The following is a 21,108-nucleotide window of genomic DNA, read 5'->3' as shown; positions in this document are numbered from 1 at the left end:
TTACAGGTGCTGATAAATCCCAGGGATCAGGACCTCCCTGGGGAGCTGCAGCCTTGGCCACACACACTCCCATGAGGTAACATGTAAACCTCAGGTTCTGGTTAACTGTTGCCATGTCAAAAACAGGATGTTTCAGCTTGGAGAAACCTTTGTCTCATTTAAGTCTCATTAGGCCAATGGTTTAACCAGGAGATTGGCACACCAGAAATACAGTGCCCTGGGCTGGCAGAGCCTAGGGCCAGCTGGAAAGGAGAGGGAGAAGAGACCCCCCCCCCCTTCAGGCATCCATCACCTTCCCCTCCCCTCTCTCTCCCATGGATCACAGTCAGGCATGGAGAGGGTGTTCCTGGCAACCATCAGCTGGGCTGTTCCAAACACCATTCCCACCCCAGATCTCTCTGTGGTTGTGGCACTGACAACCAGCCAAGACAGACTACAGGCAATCAGGAGCCTGAGCTCCAGGAGTCAGCCCACCTAACCCAGCACATTCCTGAGTTTGAGTTCAAACCCCCCCAGTTTCCCCCCCAGCCCCAAGGCTCCCCAGTCCCATCTCCTACTGCTCCCAGCACGTCAGCACAGACAGACCCAGACCCTCACTCATCACATCACCATGCCTGGGGGGGTGCCCATGGACCCTGGTACCACCAACCTGCTCTGTCCTTCCTGGCCCAGGTCCCTGGCTGGTGAGGGCACTGCTCACACCCAACTGATCCCCAAGCTCAGCCTTCTCTGGGGAGCAGCTCCACTCCTGCCACACCCTGACAAGGTGAGAAGTTGCAGTCAACTCCCAGTGAGTTCATCAGCATTTCCTCGTTAAAGAGTGGCTGACTTTGTACTTCTTGACCTTGCCAGGTCTCAGGATCTTGTGCTTCCTCCACTCCTGTCCACCTGCAGCAAACTGACAGGCCTGGGCTAGAGAAACTGCCACCCAAATGACACCAGTGGCTCCTTGTGAGCCCGTCACTGAGAACAGGGTTGACTTTGTCACTCGCTGGGTGGGCAAGGCGTGACTCCAGCGTGACTCCTGAAACGAGCCCCACACCTCCCTGCAAGGACAAGAAGGATGGAGGCATCTGGCAGCACCTAAGCACTGGAGATGATGCCTGCCAAGGAGTCCCAGCCCCTTGGTAAGCCTGAGAGGGATGCTGATGAACACATCTGCTGAAACTGGAGAGAAACCCACAGCCACTCGAGTCCTCAGTGAATCCTCATCGTGGACAGCTCAGGTTTCTCAGCCTGCACGAGGGTTTAACACCACTGGTCATGTGAGGGGTGCAGTGTAGTGGGTCTGGCTGGGATGGGCTTCTCCAGAACAGTCCTTGTGGCACTGAGCTGTGCACCAGTAGCCAGCAGGGTGTTGGGAACACAGGGGTGTTTTGGCTACTGCTGGGGCAGCATCCAGGCTGTCATCCCACTGTTCCTCTTCTGAGCAGGCTGTGGGTGGGCAAGACCTTGGGGGGGAACACAGCCAGACAGACCAGAGGGATATTCCATACCATCAGCAGAGGGGTGGCAGCAGGGACAGGGAGGGGATTGTCCCTCTCTGCTCTGCCCTGTGAGGCCCCAGCTAGAGTCCTGTGTCCAGAGCTGGGGCCCCAGGACAAGAAAGATGTGGGGCTGTTGGAGAGGGGTCAGAGGAGCCACGGAGATGCTCAGAGGGCTGGAGCAGCTCCCCTATGGAGAGAGGCTGAGGGAGCTGGGCTGGTTCAGCCTGGAGAAGAGAAGGCTGTGGGGGGACCTCATTGCAGCCTCCCAGTCCCTGAAGGGAGCAGAGGAACAGGAGGGGAATTGGCTTGTTAAAGGGCTCTCTCCAGACCCATTGTCTCTGCTGTATTACAATTCTCTTCCACCACAGGAAAGTCTTTGCAGACTCAGTTAAGACAAGACCTGCCTCACAAATCCTGTGGAAGGAATTGTTGTCCATGTGAACAGCAACCTATGGCCAATCACCCACCTAGGCTTCCTTCTCCACAGCTTTACAGAAACCAGGCAAAAGAGGGACCCTGCTCAGCTGTGTAAGCATCTGGTTTAAAGAAAAGATAAGGCTCACTCACAGTCAGTTTCTTGATGGAAGGAAGAAGTCCCAGATACTCCTGCTGGAGCCTGTACTCTTCAACATCCACAAGTGATTTAGAAAAGTGTGTGGAGAGCAAGGTGTCAGAGTTGGCCAGCAGCACAGCGCTCCAGGGAATGCTGCAGAAGGTTCTCAGAACACCAAATAACTGAGCAATAAAATAAATTAGGTGATTCAGTACAGAAGGATGTAAACCCTTGTGTTTCTGTACATAATAACGAGCCCCAAATGAGCTGCTGTGTCCAAAGGGATCAACAGATTCAGAAGATCAGTCCACAAAGTATCAGCTCAACAGTAAAGAGCCCTGGAGGATAAGAAATTATTAAGGAGGTATAAAATAAAGCCCATCAAAATGCCACTGTAACTCCATGATGCAGTGACATGGAGCTGTTCTGCTCCATCCTCCTGAAAAAGACTATGGTGGAACTGGAAAGCTATGGAGAAGAAAAATGGTCCAAAGTTTGAGATAGTTTCTGTTTGGAGGATGCCCACACAGAATTTCCCAGTCTGAGAAAAAAAAAGACTGAGGATGAAAAAAAAATCTACAAAATCATTTTTGCTTGGACATAAGTGACCTGAGGACTGATTACACCTCAAAAAGTTAAGAGAATAATGTAATGGGCAAAGAAAAAAACCCAAATCAAAGGTTATTAACCTAAAGACCCCACATCTGATGAAAAGCTGGGACATGAAATGTCACTGTGTCTCTGTGCTCCTTTCTAGGCACCCACTACCCATCTCCATTCTGATGTCTTCCCATTTTGGTCTCTGCTGGGGACATGATGATGGGTGGGATGGATCTTCAGACTAGTCCAGCACTGACTACTTAGCCTTTTATGTCTTGCTTTTGAAAGCACTGCCACCCTCCTTCCCACCTGCCAGAAGCTGTCTCTGGACTGCACTGTCACTGCTCTACGCCTCCCAGATGCCTAAGAGGACAAATCTACCCAGCTCAGCCTTGGTGTAGAGTCCCACTGCCAACTGTGCTGGAAATCAGTCACAATTTGTCCCCTCAAATCACACAGCTGTAGGAAACTCAGGGTCAGTTCCATAACTGCCCAAACCAGTTTGAAAGCTGAATTTTCACATCCCTGATGACACAGCTACAGATTAACTCACTTTCTAGTATCTCAGCACACCTCCACCCCCAGGACTTGCCTTGCCAGGAAGAAACTGGACCTGATGGGCACTACGGTACTCAGTTCTTGGTGGCCTCTCACACTATGTATGGTTAAGTCACCATCCCTGGAGGTATTAACAGGTGAGTAGATGTGGCAAGTGGCTGATGAATGTATTGAACAGGGCTGGACCCAGGAATGATCCCTGATGACAGGCTTCCAACTAGACTCTGTGCCACTGCTGACAACCCTCTGAGCTCTGTCCATTGTTGAACTTCATGCAGTTTGCCTAGGACCCACCCCTCAATCCTGTCCAGTTCCCTCTGGACATCATCCCTTCCCTCCAGTGCATCCAATACACCACCCAGCTTGGTGTCACTGGCAAACTCGCTGAGGGTGCACTCAATCCCACTGTGGGTATCATTAATAAAGATGTTAAACAGCACTGGTCCCAGTATGGACTCTTGAGGAGCACTGCTTGTCACCATCTTCCATCTGGACATCAAGCCATTGATCACCAACCTCTGGATGCGACCAGAGTTTCCAGGAGGATCTGCCCCATGATCTTGCTGGGCACAGAGGTGAGACTGGGCTGCTGTAGTTCATGTTCCTTTTTCCCCCTTTCTAAAAATGGGGGTTATGTTTCCTGTTTTCCAGTCACTGGGAACTTCACCAGCCTCCTCAGCTTCTCCAATATGATGGAGAGTGGCTTAGCCACTTCATCCATCAGTCCCCTCAGGACCCACTGATGGATCCCATCAGGACCCAAAGACTTGTGCAACTTCAGGTTCCTTAGATGGTCTCAAACCCCATCTTCTCAGTGGGTGGTTCTTCACTGTCTCAGTCCTTGCCTTTGTCTTCTGTGACTTGAGCTACATGTCTAGAGCATGTGCCAGTGACAACTGTGGTAAACCAGCCATTGAGTACCACAGCATGTCCTGGGTAACCAGGTCACCCATTTCCTTCTGGAAAGGGGCCACATTTTCCTTCGTCTTCCTCTTTCTCACTGATGTACCTGTAGACACTTTTCTTGTAGCTCTTGACATCCTTGACCAAATTCAATTCTTTCAGGACTTTAGTCTTCCTGACCTCATCCCTGACTGCTTGGACAGTTCCCTGTATTCTTCCCAGGCTACCTGTGCTGGCTTCCACCCTCTGCAGGCTTCCTTTTTGTGTTTGAGTTTGCTCAGGAGCTCCTTGTTCATCCATGCAGGCCTCTGGGTATCTGTGCCTGGTTTCCTCTTTGTTGGGACGTATCACTCCTGATCTTGGAGGTGATCCTTGATTAACCAGCTTTCTTGGGCTCCTCTTTCTTCCAGGGCTTTGACCCACGATACTCTCTACCAAGCAGATCCCTGAAGAGGCCAGTCTGCTCTCCTCAAGTCCAGGGCAGTGAGCTTGCTGTGCACCATCCTTGCTGCCCTGAGGATCCTGTACTCTGCTTTCACTGCTTCACATTCCCCACCAACCTCTCCTTGTTGGTGAGAGCAACATCCAGCACGGCACCTCTCCTTGTTGGCTCCTCTGTCACTTGGAGGGCATTATCAATGCATTCCAGGAACCTCCTGGATTGCTTATGCCCTACTGTGTTGTCCATCTACGATATCAGGGCGGTGGAAGTCCCCAGTGAGGACCAGAGCTTGTTAACATGAGGCTGTTCCTATCTGTCTTCATCCACTTGTTCTTCCTGGTCTGATGGCCTGTAACAGATCCCCACTGTACTGTCACTTTAGTCCTGACCCATAAACTCTTGGTCAGCTCCTCATCCATCCCCAGACAGAGCTCCATACACTCCAGCTGGTCAGACACAGAGGTGAGACACCCCTCTTTATCTCCTCTGCCTGTCATTCCTGAAGAGCCTGTATTCTTCCACTCCAACACTCCAGTGACAGATGCCATCCACCACGTCTTCATGACTCCAATGAGATTGCAGTCCTGCAGGCATGAGCACAACTCCAACTTGTCTTCTTTATTCACAGATTCACAGAATCCCAGGGGTTGGAAGGGACCTGGAGAGCTCCTGGGGTCCAACCCCCCTGCCAAAGCAGCTCCCCAGCTCATATTGCACAGGGCGGCGTCCAGACGGGGCTGGAATCTCTCCAGAGATGGAGACTCCACACCCCCTGGGCAGCCTGTCCCAGGGCTCCCTCACTGGGAAGTTCTTCCTCAGATTGGTGCAGAACCTCCCTGTGGTATGTGCATTGCAGTTGAGGCCCCCAGTCAAGCTGACTGATTGGCAGGAGTGGCTGGAATTCCTCTGTGCTGTGCTTCAGGTGCTCTCCTGATGACCCGTGATCCTTCTCTTGGGTCTATGTATCTATTGCTGGTACTGGCATCAAACTGGCAGGAGTGGGACAGATTGAGGTTCCTCCCCCCAAGCAATGTTAGTTTTTAAGTTCTCTTCACCAGCTTGGGAAGCCTATGACCAAAGATGCTCCTCACCTGCTCTGGCAGATGGACTCCACTGAGCCACAGCAGACCAGGTTTCTCAAATCCAGTCCCATGTCCAAGTATCAAAACCACATCTGTGGCACCTGTCCTGTAACCATTTGTTGTCTCAACAGATTTGACTGGCCCCTCCAAGCCTCTTCCCTTTGTCAGGGAGGACTGATGAAAAAACTACCTGCACTTGAGTCCCTTACTGCTGCTCCCAGGGCTCTGTGGTCCTTCTTGATGCTCCTCAGGCTGCTCCTGGCTGTGTTGCTGTTGCCAATGTGAAACAACAGTGGTGGGAAATAGTGATCTGTATGATGCTTGGTAGTCTCTCAGTGATCCCAGCCCCTGGTGAGCAGCACACCTCTCTAGAGAGCATCAGGTCAGCAGATGGTGCCTCTGTACCTCTCAGAAGAGTGTCCTCCTCCTGTCACCCAGTCATTTCATGCACTGGTTGTTATACAGGGAGCAGCTCAGGCTGCCATATCCAGCTCCAGCATCTCTCCTGATGAGGCAGGTCTTCCCTCCTCCACTTGCAGAGAGGTGAAGCAGGTCTGAAACAGCACCTCAGGCTCAGGGGAAATCTCCTCCTCCTGCAAGTTCCCTCAGACAAGTTCCCACCATTTTGCCTTGAGGGTGGATAGGATGTGTGCCCTTGACCCTCACAGAACAGTGCCTGCTTGCTGGGTCAGGGACTTCCACGTCTCCCACTCCACTAGTGGAATGCCACTCCTTCCAAGAGGCACCCTTCCCCAGCACCTTCCCACACAAACTGCTGTGTCACAACCTGTTTGTCCACTCTGGTCACAGTGCTCTGCATCACCCACACTCCCTGGGCTGTTAATGACAAAGTTGTCATTTGCTCTGGCAAGGCCCAGGAGGTGTCAGCATTTCCTGGAAGAGCTGCCAACTCCTGGAATGTCTCTCTGCTCCCCTGGCTCAGGAAAACCCTCCGTGCACCAAGATCTGCTGCTCTGCTGGGGGTTTGGGCCAGCTCTAGAGGGTCTCCCCTTGGCATCTCCATGAACAACTTAATGAAATGGATACAGGGACATCTATGGCTCCAGTATGTGTCTTCCCAAGTAGACATGATGCACACATGGCAAAACATCTGCCTGCTGATGGATACAGGAATTAAACTCCTCCTTGTCCTGGTTTTGGCTGGGATAGAGCTCATTTTCACAGAGCCAGGACAGCTGACCCAAACTAGCCCCAAGGTTATTCCATAACATCTGACACCTTGCTCAGACAAGGGAGAACTGGCCAGGGAGGGGGAATCCCTACTCAGGGACAGGCTGGGCATCAGGTTCTGGGTGGTGAGCAATTGCTGTTGCTATTTCTCTCTCCCTCTGCTGTCCCAGTAAACTGTCCTTATCCCAACCTGCCTTTTTCTTCCCATTCTCCTCCCCCTCCCACCATAGGAGGAGGAGTTAAGAGTGGCCACATGGTGCTAAGCCACTGGCTGGGGCTAAACCACAACACTAATTTCCCTTTCCCTGCACACAGCTTTTGCTTAACCTGTTCATCTGTCTTTATCTCAAATAACAAGTTTTGCCTGGCTCCTGTTTTCCCTCTGTCCCACAGAAGAGGGGAGTGAGCAGCTGGGTCGATGCTTCACAGTTGGTCAGGGTCAACATTCATACAAAACCACTGTCTTCTCATTCCTGCTTGTGTTTGAGAGGCAGGCCTGCCCAAACTGACACTTTTTCTGCACCATCTGAAACAAGCACAGGTCAAACTGCAAACAGACATCTTTCTCAGTGGAAGAGGTTGCTCAAGAAAGTAATTTCCTATAAAACAGCCTCTTTGCTTTGCACATTTAGCACTAAAAGACAAACATCTGTGCACAGCTGCATGGTGCACACGTGCTCCATAAGCAACTCAGCCTAACTTGTCAGGCTACAGGCTGCAGGTCACTGGTCCAACAGTCCTTTCCTCAGCTACTCAGCTGTCTTGCATGTGCCCCCAGCTCTACAACACTTGGGCTGCATGAGAGTTCATGAGGCCCAGTTCATTCACATTGTTGCCCCTGCTGTGCATCAGACCCTCATTAGGTGCCTGCACTCCATACACAGTGAACCCATGGACACCCCTGATAATACCACCCTTACTTGCTTGCTCTATCAAAGGCATGTGCTTTTACACAGTAATCTCAATTCCTAAAGACTTTAGTTCCACTATATACCCTCCTTCTTCACACACCATTGCATGGTTGGTGTACCATCACCTTTTATGTTTGGTCTATCTCAAGCTTCTCAGAGCAGGCACCATCTTTTCCTTCTCTTACAAAAGGCTGCCCTCCTTCTCTAATCCACTTGAGTTTTCCTACTGTCAAGATGCGTATGAGTAAGAAAAAAAGGGCTGATACAATCTACTAGGGTCTCCAAAGATACATCTCCAAAGCCACCTCTTTCCACAAGGCTCCTTGCAGAGCTTTCTCTATTATCATGGGGATGCACAATAGGCATCCATGTGATAATAGAGAAAAACCTTGCAGATGAAAATTGGATTAAAATACACAAAGTAAGAATAGCAGCAAATAGTCTACCATGAAGAGGAATCAGCAATGGAGTTCTACACTGGAATATAACCATAAATGGACAAGAAAAACCACAATTACAAATTCTGTTGACAAAAACAGTTATTTGTGGCTGTAACAGACGAAGAGCTGCAGAACAGCCTTACAAGATTTCAATGACATGGACAGCAGTAGTGAAACATCCATACAACACAAGTCAGGATATGCTAGGGAGAGACACTACAAAGATCTCTAAAAATTATGATGGCAAAACCACTCTGAGTGCAGATTTCACCCTACAACACAAAACTAAGGCAGCATCAATGGAAGGTAGCAAGAAACATGTTCAAATAACAACTGAACAAACTAAAGGAAAAGATACTCATCAAGAATTATTAAAGATACCTGGGTAAAGAAATGTGCCCTTTTTGCTTCAACAAGTTATTATTCAATTACTCATAGTTCCCATGACAATTCTGTAAAAGAAAACCCCACAACACCTCCCTTCACAACCAAACTTCAACATTGCACAGCTGGCAAAGGCCTTATAAAGGCTTACAAGAATAACACCAAGAGACACATACCTAGGTAACTGCCAGCAGAGGTTTCTCCTGCTTCCTTCTTCACAGTTTTATGTAAACATTGGCATTATTACTGCCTGAAGTCTAATTCCCAGATCACTTAAATAGCATTTATTAAACACTGGCCATTGACCTTTTGACAACTGACAGTTCTCAGGAATTCATGGTCATGCACTGTGAAAACATCAGGAAAATAAAAAGAAAAAAAGGATCCTCAACTGGGGTTTCCAATTTACATTCAGTTTCTAAGAGATAGGCTGTGGAATTCCAAAGTGGAAGAATTTATTTGCTAGGACTAATACAGAAAACCTCTAAATATAGAGAATACACTAATAAAAATGCCTATCTTCTGTGTTCTTTGATACATACAACGTCCCAGAAGCAGAATTTTGTGGTCCAAATCTGTTTATTTCTGGTATTTAACAAAAAACTCTCTATTTTTTCTAAATACACACGGACTGCGAATTGCTTTAAGATCTTCCATCTACCAGAAATCTTTGCGTTCCTCTAAACTTCTTCTTAAAGCTGCTGCAATGAAGATGACTCTGGTTCCTGTCACCAGCTGCAGTGCTTCAGCTTCGCTGCATCTTCCTGCGCATCTCCTCGAGTGCCACTTCTCGTTCTCTCAAGAGCTGCTTAAGTCGTTTTATCTTTTCATCCCTTATCGTTTCATCCAAGTCTGGGGGAGTGGAAGGGAAAGCATCATCTCTGAAAGAGCCTTCAAGTGAATGATGGTTTTCACAAGACACTATGACTGGAATGCTTGGCTCTGTAACATCACTGTATTGAGAGTATGGGTCTTGCTCAGTCTCTCCTGCTAGAGGGGGTGTAACGCAGTCTGTGGAAGTATTGTGCTGGGGTAAGACTGGTGGGGGTGAAACACTTCCAAGTACATCGGAACATGAGCTGGTATTTCCTGAACTTGAACCAGTGGCTGATTTGTCTGAAGTTTTCCTTCTCTTTCCACTGTCTGATGGGACTGAGGATTTTCTTTTTCTTTTCTTAGTCAAATCCTCTTCCAGATCCACAATTATCTGTCCAGACAAGAAACACACAACATATGCTACTATTAAACTGAGCATCACTCTACGTTTCAACATCACAGCTGACTAAGCACAAATTACAAGTTATCTGCTGCCATCAGAATTACTACACAGAAGATGTTTCTTTTAGCAATTTAGGCAAACATACTTCCATGTTCAATATTTTTCCAGCCAATTAACAACTCAGCTACACTGGATTCCTTGCTTAGTCAACAGTGCACTTCTGCCTTTCCTGTGTGCACACCTATCACCTCCTGCAGCTGCTTAAGTTCTTTACCCATAGTATAAGACTTGATGGGAAAATTCACAATGCAGAATTCTTCATACATGCATTTCCAAAAAGGAAAGCTCAAACAAGGACCACGACAAGGCAGCTTTCCTCCTGGCTGTTTGGTTATTTCAATGTTAATGGACTTTGTCAAGAGCAGCCAGTAGATTTGCTCAATGCAGGGCTCAACACAGAATTATGAGAACCTGAGAAAGCCTTTGACTGGGCAGAGCAGAATCATACAAAAGGAAATTTGGAATACTACAGCTGAACAGAACAACTTTGGATGGATAAAACCATTTCAATGCATTAAATTAAGTCCTTACATTGAGGGAACCTTTCCAGAGGCACCAAGTTCCTGAAAGTTCCAACGACTAAATTTAGAAAGAAATTTGTGATTCTAAAGATTATACAGGTAAATTTATTTTAATGAAACCACACATGACTAAGAAGATACCCTTCCTTGGAAGTCAGCCACACCCAGGCAGGTGAGACTAACATGCCTTGAAATAATGGCACATGACTGACTTCAAACTCAAGGGCAAAGCCTCACCAGCAATTATTTTTCCTGTTATTCTGCTGATATCCATTGCACTACTGCATAAACAGAATCATTTACAGAAGGCTAAATATAAATCAGGATACAGAGGTGTGGTTTCTACTCCAATAAAGACTATTCAGCTGCCACTAGCAGGTCCAGTCTTCTCAAATTCTTCATATTTCCTCCAGGGGAACCCAGAAAAAAGAGGATAAAAATTCTCAGGTGGGACTCAGGTTGTACTAACATCACCCAACTCTGCTGCAGTACACAAGTTCCAGGAACAATTCCCACAGGGAGCACCCCAATTACTGACTCGCCCTGATGAATCCAGAGGTGGGAGGGTCCAAATAAACACACAGCTCTGCACTGACTAACCATATGTACTGAAAAACTTGGAGGTACCTTTTCTTCTTTAAGACATTCCTGATGATGATTTGTTATCTCCACATCTAACAACGAACTGCAAGAACCATTTCTCCTTTTCGAGCTGTTACTGGAACAAACCCTTTCTTCTGGTTGCTCAGAGGAGGTACTCAATGGTATCCTCTTAAGGTACACTCTTTCCTCCTTAGAAAGACCAAATTTTTTTCTTAATTCCAAGTTTTGTTTCCAATGTGGCTTCTCTTGGCATTTGGTTTGAATAACCTTTCCTGGTGAATCCATCTTTTGACACTGGATCTGAAATACAGAAACAGTGAGAGCACCATCAATCACACTCTCTCACTCTCTGCATACGTATCATCAAAAACCTAGTTACTAGAAAGACTGGTGAACATCTAATTTGTCTGACATTCTTAAAGAGTTACATTTAACACAGGTAAGCCAATTTTGAGAAATTATGTGCCTACTTTCATAGGTCTAACACTCTTGTTAGTTATTTAAAACCCCAAGTACATTGTGGAACATCCAGAAAATGCAGAGTCCAACTACAAAACCACAGAAGTAAAAGCAGGAAAGATGATGGAAGACCAGACAGTGTCTTTACAGCATCACTTTCAGGCTATAGAATGCATTTCATATTTGCACTGTGGTTGATCACACTAACAAAGCACTAATAACCACCCCTCATCTAACCTCACTGTAAGCAGACCTGTTTCTGATCTTTAAGTTCAATCTCACATCAGTATGCCTGGCAATCCACATGCTATTTTTCACAGAGGCTAAAGCAAATAAGATGCTAACAATTGGCATCACACAACAATGAAGGGGGGAAAAAGAAAAAAAAAAAGAAAAACAAACAAAAAGAAAACCCTTCTATTTGAACCATTTTTCAAATCAAATCAAAAAAGAAGCCCTACAGTCTGTTGCAATGCTTCACTGCCTAAAATTTCCACAGATATCCTTGGCTTACATTTCTCTTCTGCCTAGTCAACACAAGTAAGTATAAACTAGGTTCAGAATGATTTATCTGGAGGCAAATTTGCTCTTGAAGAACTGAAAACTTGACACCCAATCCTTCATGGATAGAGTTTATGAGATTTGAGGCTAAGGAGTTCTTACACATTTTCAATGTCAGGATCTTAAAAGAATACATAGATCCAGCCTGAAGGAGGAAAGTCATTAAAGATCTTAAGATTTTTTTTTCAGCCTGACATGAAACCATGAGTCAAAGAAGGTAGATTCCTCTCCATCATGGCTAACAGACTGGAGTTGACTGGATGACAACTCTGGATGATAAACCCTGCTGTTCTACCTTGTTCTCCTCTTGAGCAGCTGCAAACTTCTCTAATTTACATCACCCCTACAACACAATCACAGAATCATAGCATGTGTTAGACTGGATGGGACTTTTAAAGGCCACCTAGTCCAATCCCACCCTTGCAGTGAGCAGGAACATCTTTATTACAGCAAGTTGCTCAGAGCCCTATCAAGCCTGATCTTGGATGTCTCCAGGGATGGGGCCACCATTACCTCTCTGGGTAACCTGATCAACGGCTGTGCTGTGAGAATGCTGCATCATTAGAAAGCACCTAGCCCCTTTCTTTATGCATTTTCTCCCTTGCATAGTGAAATTGTACTGGAGGGGAAAAAAATAATGAAAGAAAATTAAAATTTTTTAAACCCAACAAAATCACATTTATTGCCATTTCCAGTGTGGTACTAATCACATTTCCAGTGGCAGGCTATCTGGCTACAAAAATCTGTGAACTTATTCGTAGCCAGTTTATTCAACTAGGAGGAGGACCATGTAACAATTCAGCAGAGGCTAAGATGGGCATGTTTATTGGAGAGAGTTACCTTTTGCCAGTCTTCACTGAAAGCACACTCCTGCTCAGACTGAGGTAAAACAGCACTTGCTGCTTTGGGGGAATGAGTGTTTTCTTTGCCATTCTGGCATACATTTTCCTCTGCTTTGGGGGAATGAGTGTTTTCTTTGCCATTCTGGCATACATTTTCCTGTGCTTTGGGGGAATGAATGTTTTCTTTGCCATTCTGGCATACATCTTCCTGTGCTTCAGGGGAATGAGTGTTTCCTTTGCCATTCTGGCATACATTTTCCTGTGTCCCTACTGCTGTAATGGGGATGACTCCACTTGAAATGCTCTCGGTGACGGGCAAACTCTCTCTCTGGTTAGCAGTGGAATTCTGCTCATTAGCACTTGGGGTCACCGGAGCTGCAGGTGCAGATTTTAAGTCATTTCTTAAGTCAGCTGGTGAAGAATTTGTTGAATTAGTACATGGGTTTGGGTATTTCTGAGGCAGCACCATCTCTTTCCTTTTTGACAGTAACAGATTCACCACTTTATGGGTTATTTTACTGACTGCAGTAGAATCAATTAGTGTGGATGTCTCCTTTTGAACTGAAGCATCAGAAGAGGAAGAGGCTTGTTTGTCAGCTTGGGCTGACTGAACATCAAAGCATCTTCTGGTCAGCAAATAGACTTTTCCATTGCACATGACCAGAGCATTATCTTTAATAGGTGTGATTTTTGTTTGGCTTCCACCAGGACCACTAGAACTGGGGGGTAAAATGTTTGCAGAGTTAACTTCTACGTTCTTCATGTCTGACAAAGTTTTCAAGATCTTGGAAGCCACATTATTTGATGACTTTACAGGAATAAGGCAAGGAGCAGATGACTGTGGATTTTCTTGCACAATCCATTTCATTGGAGTTTGCTGGCACTGCTGTCCATCAGATGTTCCTGTCTCAGAAGAAGAACTATTTCCCTTTTTTGTAGCTCTTATTATTAATGTTTTGGGAACTTCTGTGCCAGGTTTTGGGCAAATGGTTTGCAAACGCTTGGGAAGGACTGTTTTCACCGTGTTCACTGGTGACACAAAAATAACAGTTGGCATTTTTGTACTGTCAGCTCCTCCAGACACATTTGTTGCTGTAGCTGGAAGTATTTTTTGCTGTATTGCAGGTGGTAAATGAGAAGCTGGGACATATTTCACTTCTGCATCAGCTGGTATCTGGATGTGGTGGCCAGAGGGCAGTACTGAAGGATTCACAGCAACTGGAAGAGTTTTTGTGTTTACCAGCATGTATGCAGTCTTAGTCTTGTTAGATGAACTTGTTACAGCGATGTTCTGCAAAGACAGTCTATCAACTGAAACAGTCTGGACGTTAGGACCTGGTTTTGGATTTGAGCTTTCTTTTTCAGACCCTGTCCTAGCACCTTCCTGTTTGTCTAATGTAAGAATAATTTTTCCAGGATTAGGAGACTGAAAAAGAGGTATCTGAACAGATGAAGTTGCTGTAGAATTGGGAATCTGTGTCTTAAAAGTAAGATGTACTGGACTAGAAATACTCGCTTTAGAGTTATTTGGCATGGCTGAAGACTGAACTATTGGCACAAAGGTTCCAGAAGATTTAGAAATTGGAAGTAATCTCAGAAGGTTTTTTCCATCTGGTCCCGTTGTCTGAACGACTCGGTACATGCAGCCTGCAACGCTTAACAGAGACAAGAGAAAAGAAAGAGAAAAACCAAAAGACAGCATAAGTGAACACAGCATAGATATTGTAATTCATGTGTAATCAGTGAATTGTATACCCAGCCTTAGAAGCAAATTTAACTCCTGAAAAAATTCCAGATCCAATCTTCATGAACTTCACTGGCAAAACTCCTCCTGAGCTCCTTAGGGTACATTTTGGGTTAGCATTTCTGAATACCACACACTAGCTGAACATCATGTCCAACTTTTACACCACAGAGTAGCAAGAAATGGCATCCTTTGCAGATAAAAGGGAACATCTTCCATTATCATCCTCCTCCTCTACCTACAGGGCCTTTCATTCTGCCAAAGAAAAACCTCCTCTCCAAATTTCATAGAGAAGCGGTATTATTTCTACTTTCTGATCTCCCTGTCACTATCACTATCCCTACACTGCTATGAAGTGTGAATTTCAGGAAGATATAAGCAGATTAGAATCACAGAATCATAGAATGGCATGGGTTGGAAGGGAGCCCAAGGACCATAAAGTTCCAACCCCTCTGCCACAGGTTTCATTAGTTGCATGGCAAGATGGAAGCAGAAATTACTTAAGACATATACATACAGTAAATGAAAAAAAAAGAGGCATTAAGATGGAGAATATATTAACTTTGTGAAATAGGATGTAGGGTGACCAACTCATACGCCTACACTTCACCAGTCTGCTCAGTCTTTAGGGAGATACAGACTACAAAAGTGGTCATCTTGACAGAGATGGGGAAAAAAAAAGACTCCAATTCTATCAAGGTACATACATTTGATAACAGAAATCTATATCTAGGAAGGAAAAGGCTTTAAAAAAAAGGAGGAATACATGGAAGCAGCACCAATGAAATCTGAAGACTAAATACAGATTTTGTGGAAGTGAAGTTAGGAACTGAAAGCAGCAGACAAACAGATAAAATCTTAAACCAAAAATCAGTTGTGACCGATTCAAATGCCAAGATTTTTCAAGTTCATTGCAAGGCAGAGAATCTTTCCCACTTCAAGCGAGTTTGACCAAATGCAGGCACCTTCCCCAAAGAACTCTTGGGCTCTCAGAACAACCTCATGCCCAACTGCAGAAGCAACATGACATGTTGAGCCGTTTATGACCAAAAGAGAGTTTCCCTCATTAATAAAGAAGAGACCAAATGAACTGGCAGTAGGTTTCATGGTAAGATCCAGAATCATTAAAAGGCAAAGCTGCCAACTCCAGTTTCAGTCACCAAAAGCATTCTAGCTCTGTCCCATTGACTTCCTACATTGATACATGCATTGAGAATGTGGACATGAGATTATTTCCCAGTCCCAGTCCAGATCCCATCAGTACTGGGTTTATTCTCAGGTGGTTCTGAAACGCTGGCATTTTTTTCTGGCTGTGAAGCATTACAGTTTGGGTTTCCAGCTCAGCTTGATATAAAATGACTAGGAGATATCATTCATGTGTGTCCCATCGTTGTATCTCCTCAAGAAGTCAGTCTAGACATTGCCTTTTCCCATCAAGAAGTGACAAGAATGGTCTTCACTCCCAGAGCTGGACAGTTCCTGCTACAGCCTGAGGAGTCACATTCCCTTTTGTGGTTGACATAAATAACCATGCTATTGTCTATCTAAGGGTTTTAAACACTCCAAGCTTTCCTCACTGTAACCTCAGAATTAAAGCCCACGTCCAGTGTTTTGGTACAGTGCCTCATTTCTAGGCATGCTGCGTAGGAAAGGAGATGTATTATGTGATTTATCAGTGCAGCAGGCAGGAAATTCTGCACTACTTTCATTTTTACCATAACACACTGAAAATGAAAACATGGGCAATAGATCACATGGTTCCTAGTGGAAGCTGCCATCAGAGATTTTAGGTGGAAAACGGAGTGGGGTGTTTTGCAATCAGAAGTGCTAATTGAGAAGGAGTAGCACTGAAGGGTAATGTAACCATACAGAAATACTACTGCTTAAACAGAGAGCAACTAGAATTATTTGTATGTTTGAACTTCATTAAAGCAAAAGAAGACTCACTTTTAGAGCCACTTCAAAACTCCTAGCACTGCTGGTAATTCAGAACTAGGACGACCAGCACTGAGCTCCTGGACAGCTCTTTGCCTCTGTATCTTTTATATGCTTTGAATGTCTCAATGTTTCTTTCATGACACCACAATCTACAGCCCCCACTTTACTTCTCTTCTATAAATAAGAACTCATGTTCTGAAGGCAAAATTTAGAAGAAAACTTTCAATAGGTTCTCCAGAGGTGGAACTACTCAACCAGTGCAGCTTCCAGAGAACAAACAGGCACTTACCTTTGCTCAAAGTAACCAGCAGGCAAAGGGCAGAAGAGAACTCCTCTAGTTATCAAAGCAAAGGGATACCTCTAGCTTTTGTGCAAGAGGGAGAGCACACCAGAGAGGTGAAGAAAAACAGAGGGAGAAAGAGACAGATGAGACAGAGGATTTGCAGCGACAGTCAGCTCCACTCTTCTCACTTCTACCTTGAGTCACTGCTCACCTCCCTTCCAATGGGCTTAAAAAAACCTGGTTTTGACATTGTGCTACAAACAGGACCTTTTAGGTAGCTGAGGAAGAAACTTCCTTTAAAAATCCAGTTTGTATGAACTCCAAATTATTCTACTTTTCATGATTAAAGACGACAGCTGCCGTTTATCTTTGTACCCAATGCAAAAAAAATAAGAGCAAAAAACCCCAAAATGAAAGGTTTCTGAGAAGTAGGTTTCTTCTACTCAAAACAAGTAGGAGGTACTTACAGGATTGCAGAATTACAAAAAAAGCCAAAAGCTAAGACAAGGAAAGAGGAAAGGCAATGTTCAGATAAAACATTGGTGAGTTCTACTGACACACATTTACTCTATGAAAGAAGGAGGAAAGATGTCATCACCAAAGCTTTTAGACACTTTTTCTATTTGGGAAATGAGTTGAAAACACCTCACCATGTAAATTTCACATCACTAAAGACTCTTCCAGGTGATACAAAAAAATAACCAGGATTGATGTTTCATGTAACCAAAACAAACTAAGGCACTCTCAGGTTTTTCGTACATTACTGACTGATGAAGAGGAAAGCCAGAAGCTTTTTTTAATTCACTCTGCAGGCCACTGTTTCTTTGAAGAGTATGTTCTAAGAAGCCCATAAGCAGAGTGATCACAGAATCACAGAATCCCAGGTGTTGGAAGGGACCTGGAGAGCTCCTGGGGTCCAACCCCCCTGCCAAAGCAGCTCCCCAGCTCATCTTGCACAGGGCGGCATCCAGACGGGGCTGGAATCTCTCCAGAGATGGAGACTCCACACCCCCTGGGCAGCCTGTCCCAGGGCTCCCTCACCCTCACTGGGGAAAGGTTCTTCCCCATCTTGGTGTGGAACTCCCTGTGCTCCAACTTGCACCCATTGCCCCTTGTCCTGTCCCCACAGACACTGAAAAGGGGCTGGACATTTCCCCCTGCATTCCATCCTTCAGCTATTGATACCCATTGACCAGATCCCCTCTCAGTCTCTTCTCTCCAGGCTGAACAGCCCCAGCTCACTCAGCCTTTCCTCACAGGGGAGATGCTCCAGCCCCTTCATCACCTCCGTAGCCTCCTCTGTAAATGTCTGAGTGGGGTCCTCTGCTGGTGGTCGAAGGTCTCCCCACTGTGTCTGTGAGTGAACCCCATCCTTGCACACGCTCATCTCATCTTCAGCTGATCTTTCATAACCAGAACCAGTTTATTCTTTATTCCTTCACTTCCCTAAGCACAACCACAACCTTCTCAAATCTCATACATCAGCACTCAGAAACACTTGTTACGACATTTAAGCAGGGCCCAAGGTAGATCCCTGATCAGGCTGTGAGGACAAATACGCTCACAGAATTGAAACATAAAAAAGAAAGTGGCAGCCTAGCAGAAATCTTATCTCCTGTCACCATAGAGATTACCACATTCAGGTGGCTGCCTCTCTTTTTTAACACAAATAAATAAATAGTCCCTGACATTCTCAGAGGGAACTGTCAATTTGATGCCATTTTTCTTGGCCAAAAAAAGGTCATTATTTCTTTAGATAAACAGTCTGCACAACAATAGTGAAACCTCCCCAGTCAACAATGGAAATGACATCAAGCAAGCTATGAAAACAGAGATAACAGAAAGAAAGAGAGGAAGATTGATTGATCTCTGCCAAGCTAGAAAAAGAAAAATAAGAATAAACCTGCATTTCCCTCAGCTGGAAAAGAACTCCTGTGGTCTTCATTTGTATGACCAATCCCACCATTTTTGTTCTCATCCCATATTGTTTATTGGTCTTACTAAGCAGCAGCCTCAAATAACAACATAGGGTGTATTTGGAAATTCAGTTTAAAAGGCCTTAATGTTTGCATTAACAAACACACCCTCAGAATACATTCAGTAAATAAAACCATTCACCAAATGCATTGAAACCAGGAGGGCATCCCAACAAATTACTGCAACAGAAATCATCATCGTGCCATTTAAAAAATACACCAGTGGAGATTAAGACAGAAAGACTTGACCAGACTTCAATTATATTTCAAATTTGCCAAGAAAAAACATTCCCTTTTGCAGAAACCAGCTACTTTTTTAGTCTGCCCTTACTCCCAGCTATTGCTTTAGGGCCAAGTTTCATCTTCTATGAATACAAGTAAATGAAACAGGGAGCACAAGGCACTAAAAACTTCACAGAACCAACTTCATTTATTTTAATTGGTTGAGTTGAATCCAGGAAGTGACAAAACAACATTTATTTTAAACTGGAAGCGTACACCAAGGGACACAGTAAAACTCATTGTCTGCAGTCTATATTTATTTTAAACAGCTGTATCCTGGCCATGTATTAGCTGAAAAATGTAACAAAATATTTCTGCTGTTAGCATTATCCAAAGGAAATCAAGCCCTGTTGGGTTTGCCAACGAAACTAGGAATCCTATCTAGAATTTAGGTCCTAGTGGCTTGGGGCTTTATTGGAATCCAGCAGCTTTTAACAAAGAAACATTTCCTGTTTGACAATAATTTTGCATGGAAACACCTTCACCCGCTCTGGAATTGCCTGGAGCAGAGATAACACTATGGGAATGCGCCAGCTGCTGGGAAACGGTTCCTCTGGTTTACTAGAAACCACAGCTCTACCAGTTAATGACTGCATCCTCCTCCAGGCACAAAACCTTTGGCAGGATTGCAAAGATACATCACCAGCACCAAGGCAACAGCCCGAAGCCACAGCAGCCCCATGGCTCTGACCAGCCGACCCGAAACGCTTCGTGAAATAGCCGCAGCGATCAGAGAACTCTCCAGAGGGACGAGCAAAATGCACCAGGAACCAAACCCCGGACTCCAGCAGGTGACCCTGGCTGAGCTCCTGCCAGTTGAAAGCAGAATTCACAGAATCCCAGGTGTTGGAAGGGACCTGGAGAGCTCCTGGGGTCCAACCCCACTGACAAAGCAGCTCCCCAGCTCATCTTGCACAGGGCGGCGTCCAGACGGGGCTGGAATCTCTCCAGAGATGGAGACTCCACACCCCCTGGGCAGTCTATTCCAAATGTAAACACGGAGCCCCAGGCAGCCTAGCAACCCTCCTCGGTGTGACCATCAGCATCCCCCAGCTCACGCCAGGTCTACAGCTGCACGTTGATGTTGCGGTTGAGTCAACGGGTCGGCGTTGGCAAAGCCACCCCACCGTCCCCAGCGGTTATAAACCTGCATTTCACCTCCTTCCTCCTTCCCCCATCCCCAGGCTGCCGCCGGCACAACCCAAACCGCGCCGGGGCTTCACCAGCCTCGCACCAACCCCAGCCCCCCCCCAGCACACACGGTTGGGAGGCCTCACGCCAGGCGTGCCGGGGCCGAGGTGCGAAGGGCCTGGGTGGAGAAGGAACCGGGAAACGCCCCCTCCTCGCTTCCCCCGGGAAGGGACAGGCAGGGCTCCTCCCCCCCCCCATCCCCTAACCAACGCCGGCCACCCCCCCCCCATCCCCGCCTCAAGAAAGGGGGGGGAGGGCGAGCGGCGGAGCCGGTTGCTCCGCGGCCGTTGCTCCGCGCCGCGTGGTGGAGCCGGAGGGGCGGGCGGGCGGGAGGGAGAGGAGGCGGCGGCGGCGGGCACCGTACCTTGCGAATGTCTCCCTGCTCGGGCGTACCGGGGGTTCAGGCGCTGCCCGGGAGAAGGGCGGCAGCGGGGGTGGCGGCAGCGGCCGTGCCGGGGAGGCGCTGCCCGCCTGATCTCCGCCCGACGCCGGGAGGGGGCGAGCGCGGGGCCGGCTCGCGCCGCGCCCAGGGCCCGGTACTCACAACTGCGCGAGGCTGCCCGGCCGCTCCTCTCGGCTCCGCGGGGCCCCCAGCGGGCGGCTGGACATGGCGCGGCGGCGGGAGAGGCCCAACTGCCCCCGCCGCGGGGGGCCCCAGCGCGGCTCGGCCGGCGAACCACAGCCGTGGCGGGCTGGGGCGCCGTGCGTCACTTCCGCCCGCTCGCTCGCCGCCCCGCCCCACCGCTCGTAAGAGCTCCCGCACCAATCGGCGGGTGTTTCTCCTCCGGCTGCTTCCGGTGCAGGGAGGAAGTGGGGACCGGCTCCGCCGGGCGGCGGCGAGAGGCATAGCCGGCGGTAGCGGCGCTTCCGGCGGGCGC

At 46.9% G+C, this 21,108-nt stretch overlaps 1 protein-coding gene across 3 annotated transcripts; it reads right to left on the bottom strand.

Moving 5' to 3' along the window:
- Window positions 1-9,020: 9,020 nt before the first annotated feature.
- Window positions 9,021-20,839, bottom strand: LRIF1 (ligand dependent nuclear receptor interacting factor 1; the record flags this gene model as incomplete). Of its 3 annotated transcripts, none has more annotated exons than XM_084275927.1 (4): window positions 9,021-9,758; window positions 10,979-11,254; window positions 12,815-14,471; window positions 20,775-20,839. In XM_084275927.1, the coding sequence occupies 4 exons, from the start codon at window positions 20,837-20,839 to the stop codon at window positions 9,297-9,299; spliced, it is 2,460 nt and encodes an 819-aa protein (XP_084132053.1). In that variant the 3' UTR covers window positions 9,021-9,296. The 3 variants fall into 3 exon arrangements, with proteins under 3 accessions (XP_084132053.1, XP_084132052.1, XP_084132051.1); XM_084275926.1 differs by having other exon boundaries at window positions 12,815-14,463; window positions 20,775-20,828; XM_084275925.1 differs by lacking the exon at window positions 20,775-20,839 and adding an exon at window positions 20,595-20,639.
- Window positions 20,840-21,108: the final 269 nt, after the last annotated feature.

Source organism: Gallinula chloropus (assembly GCF_964237585.1).
Source record: "Gallinula chloropus genome assembly, chromosome: 27".
In the NCBI taxonomy this organism is placed as follows: domain Eukaryota; kingdom Metazoa; phylum Chordata; class Aves; order Gruiformes; family Rallidae; genus Gallinula; species Gallinula chloropus.
The sequence above is the reverse complement of the archived record's forward strand: the minus strand, read 5'-3'. Positions and strand labels throughout refer to the sequence as shown.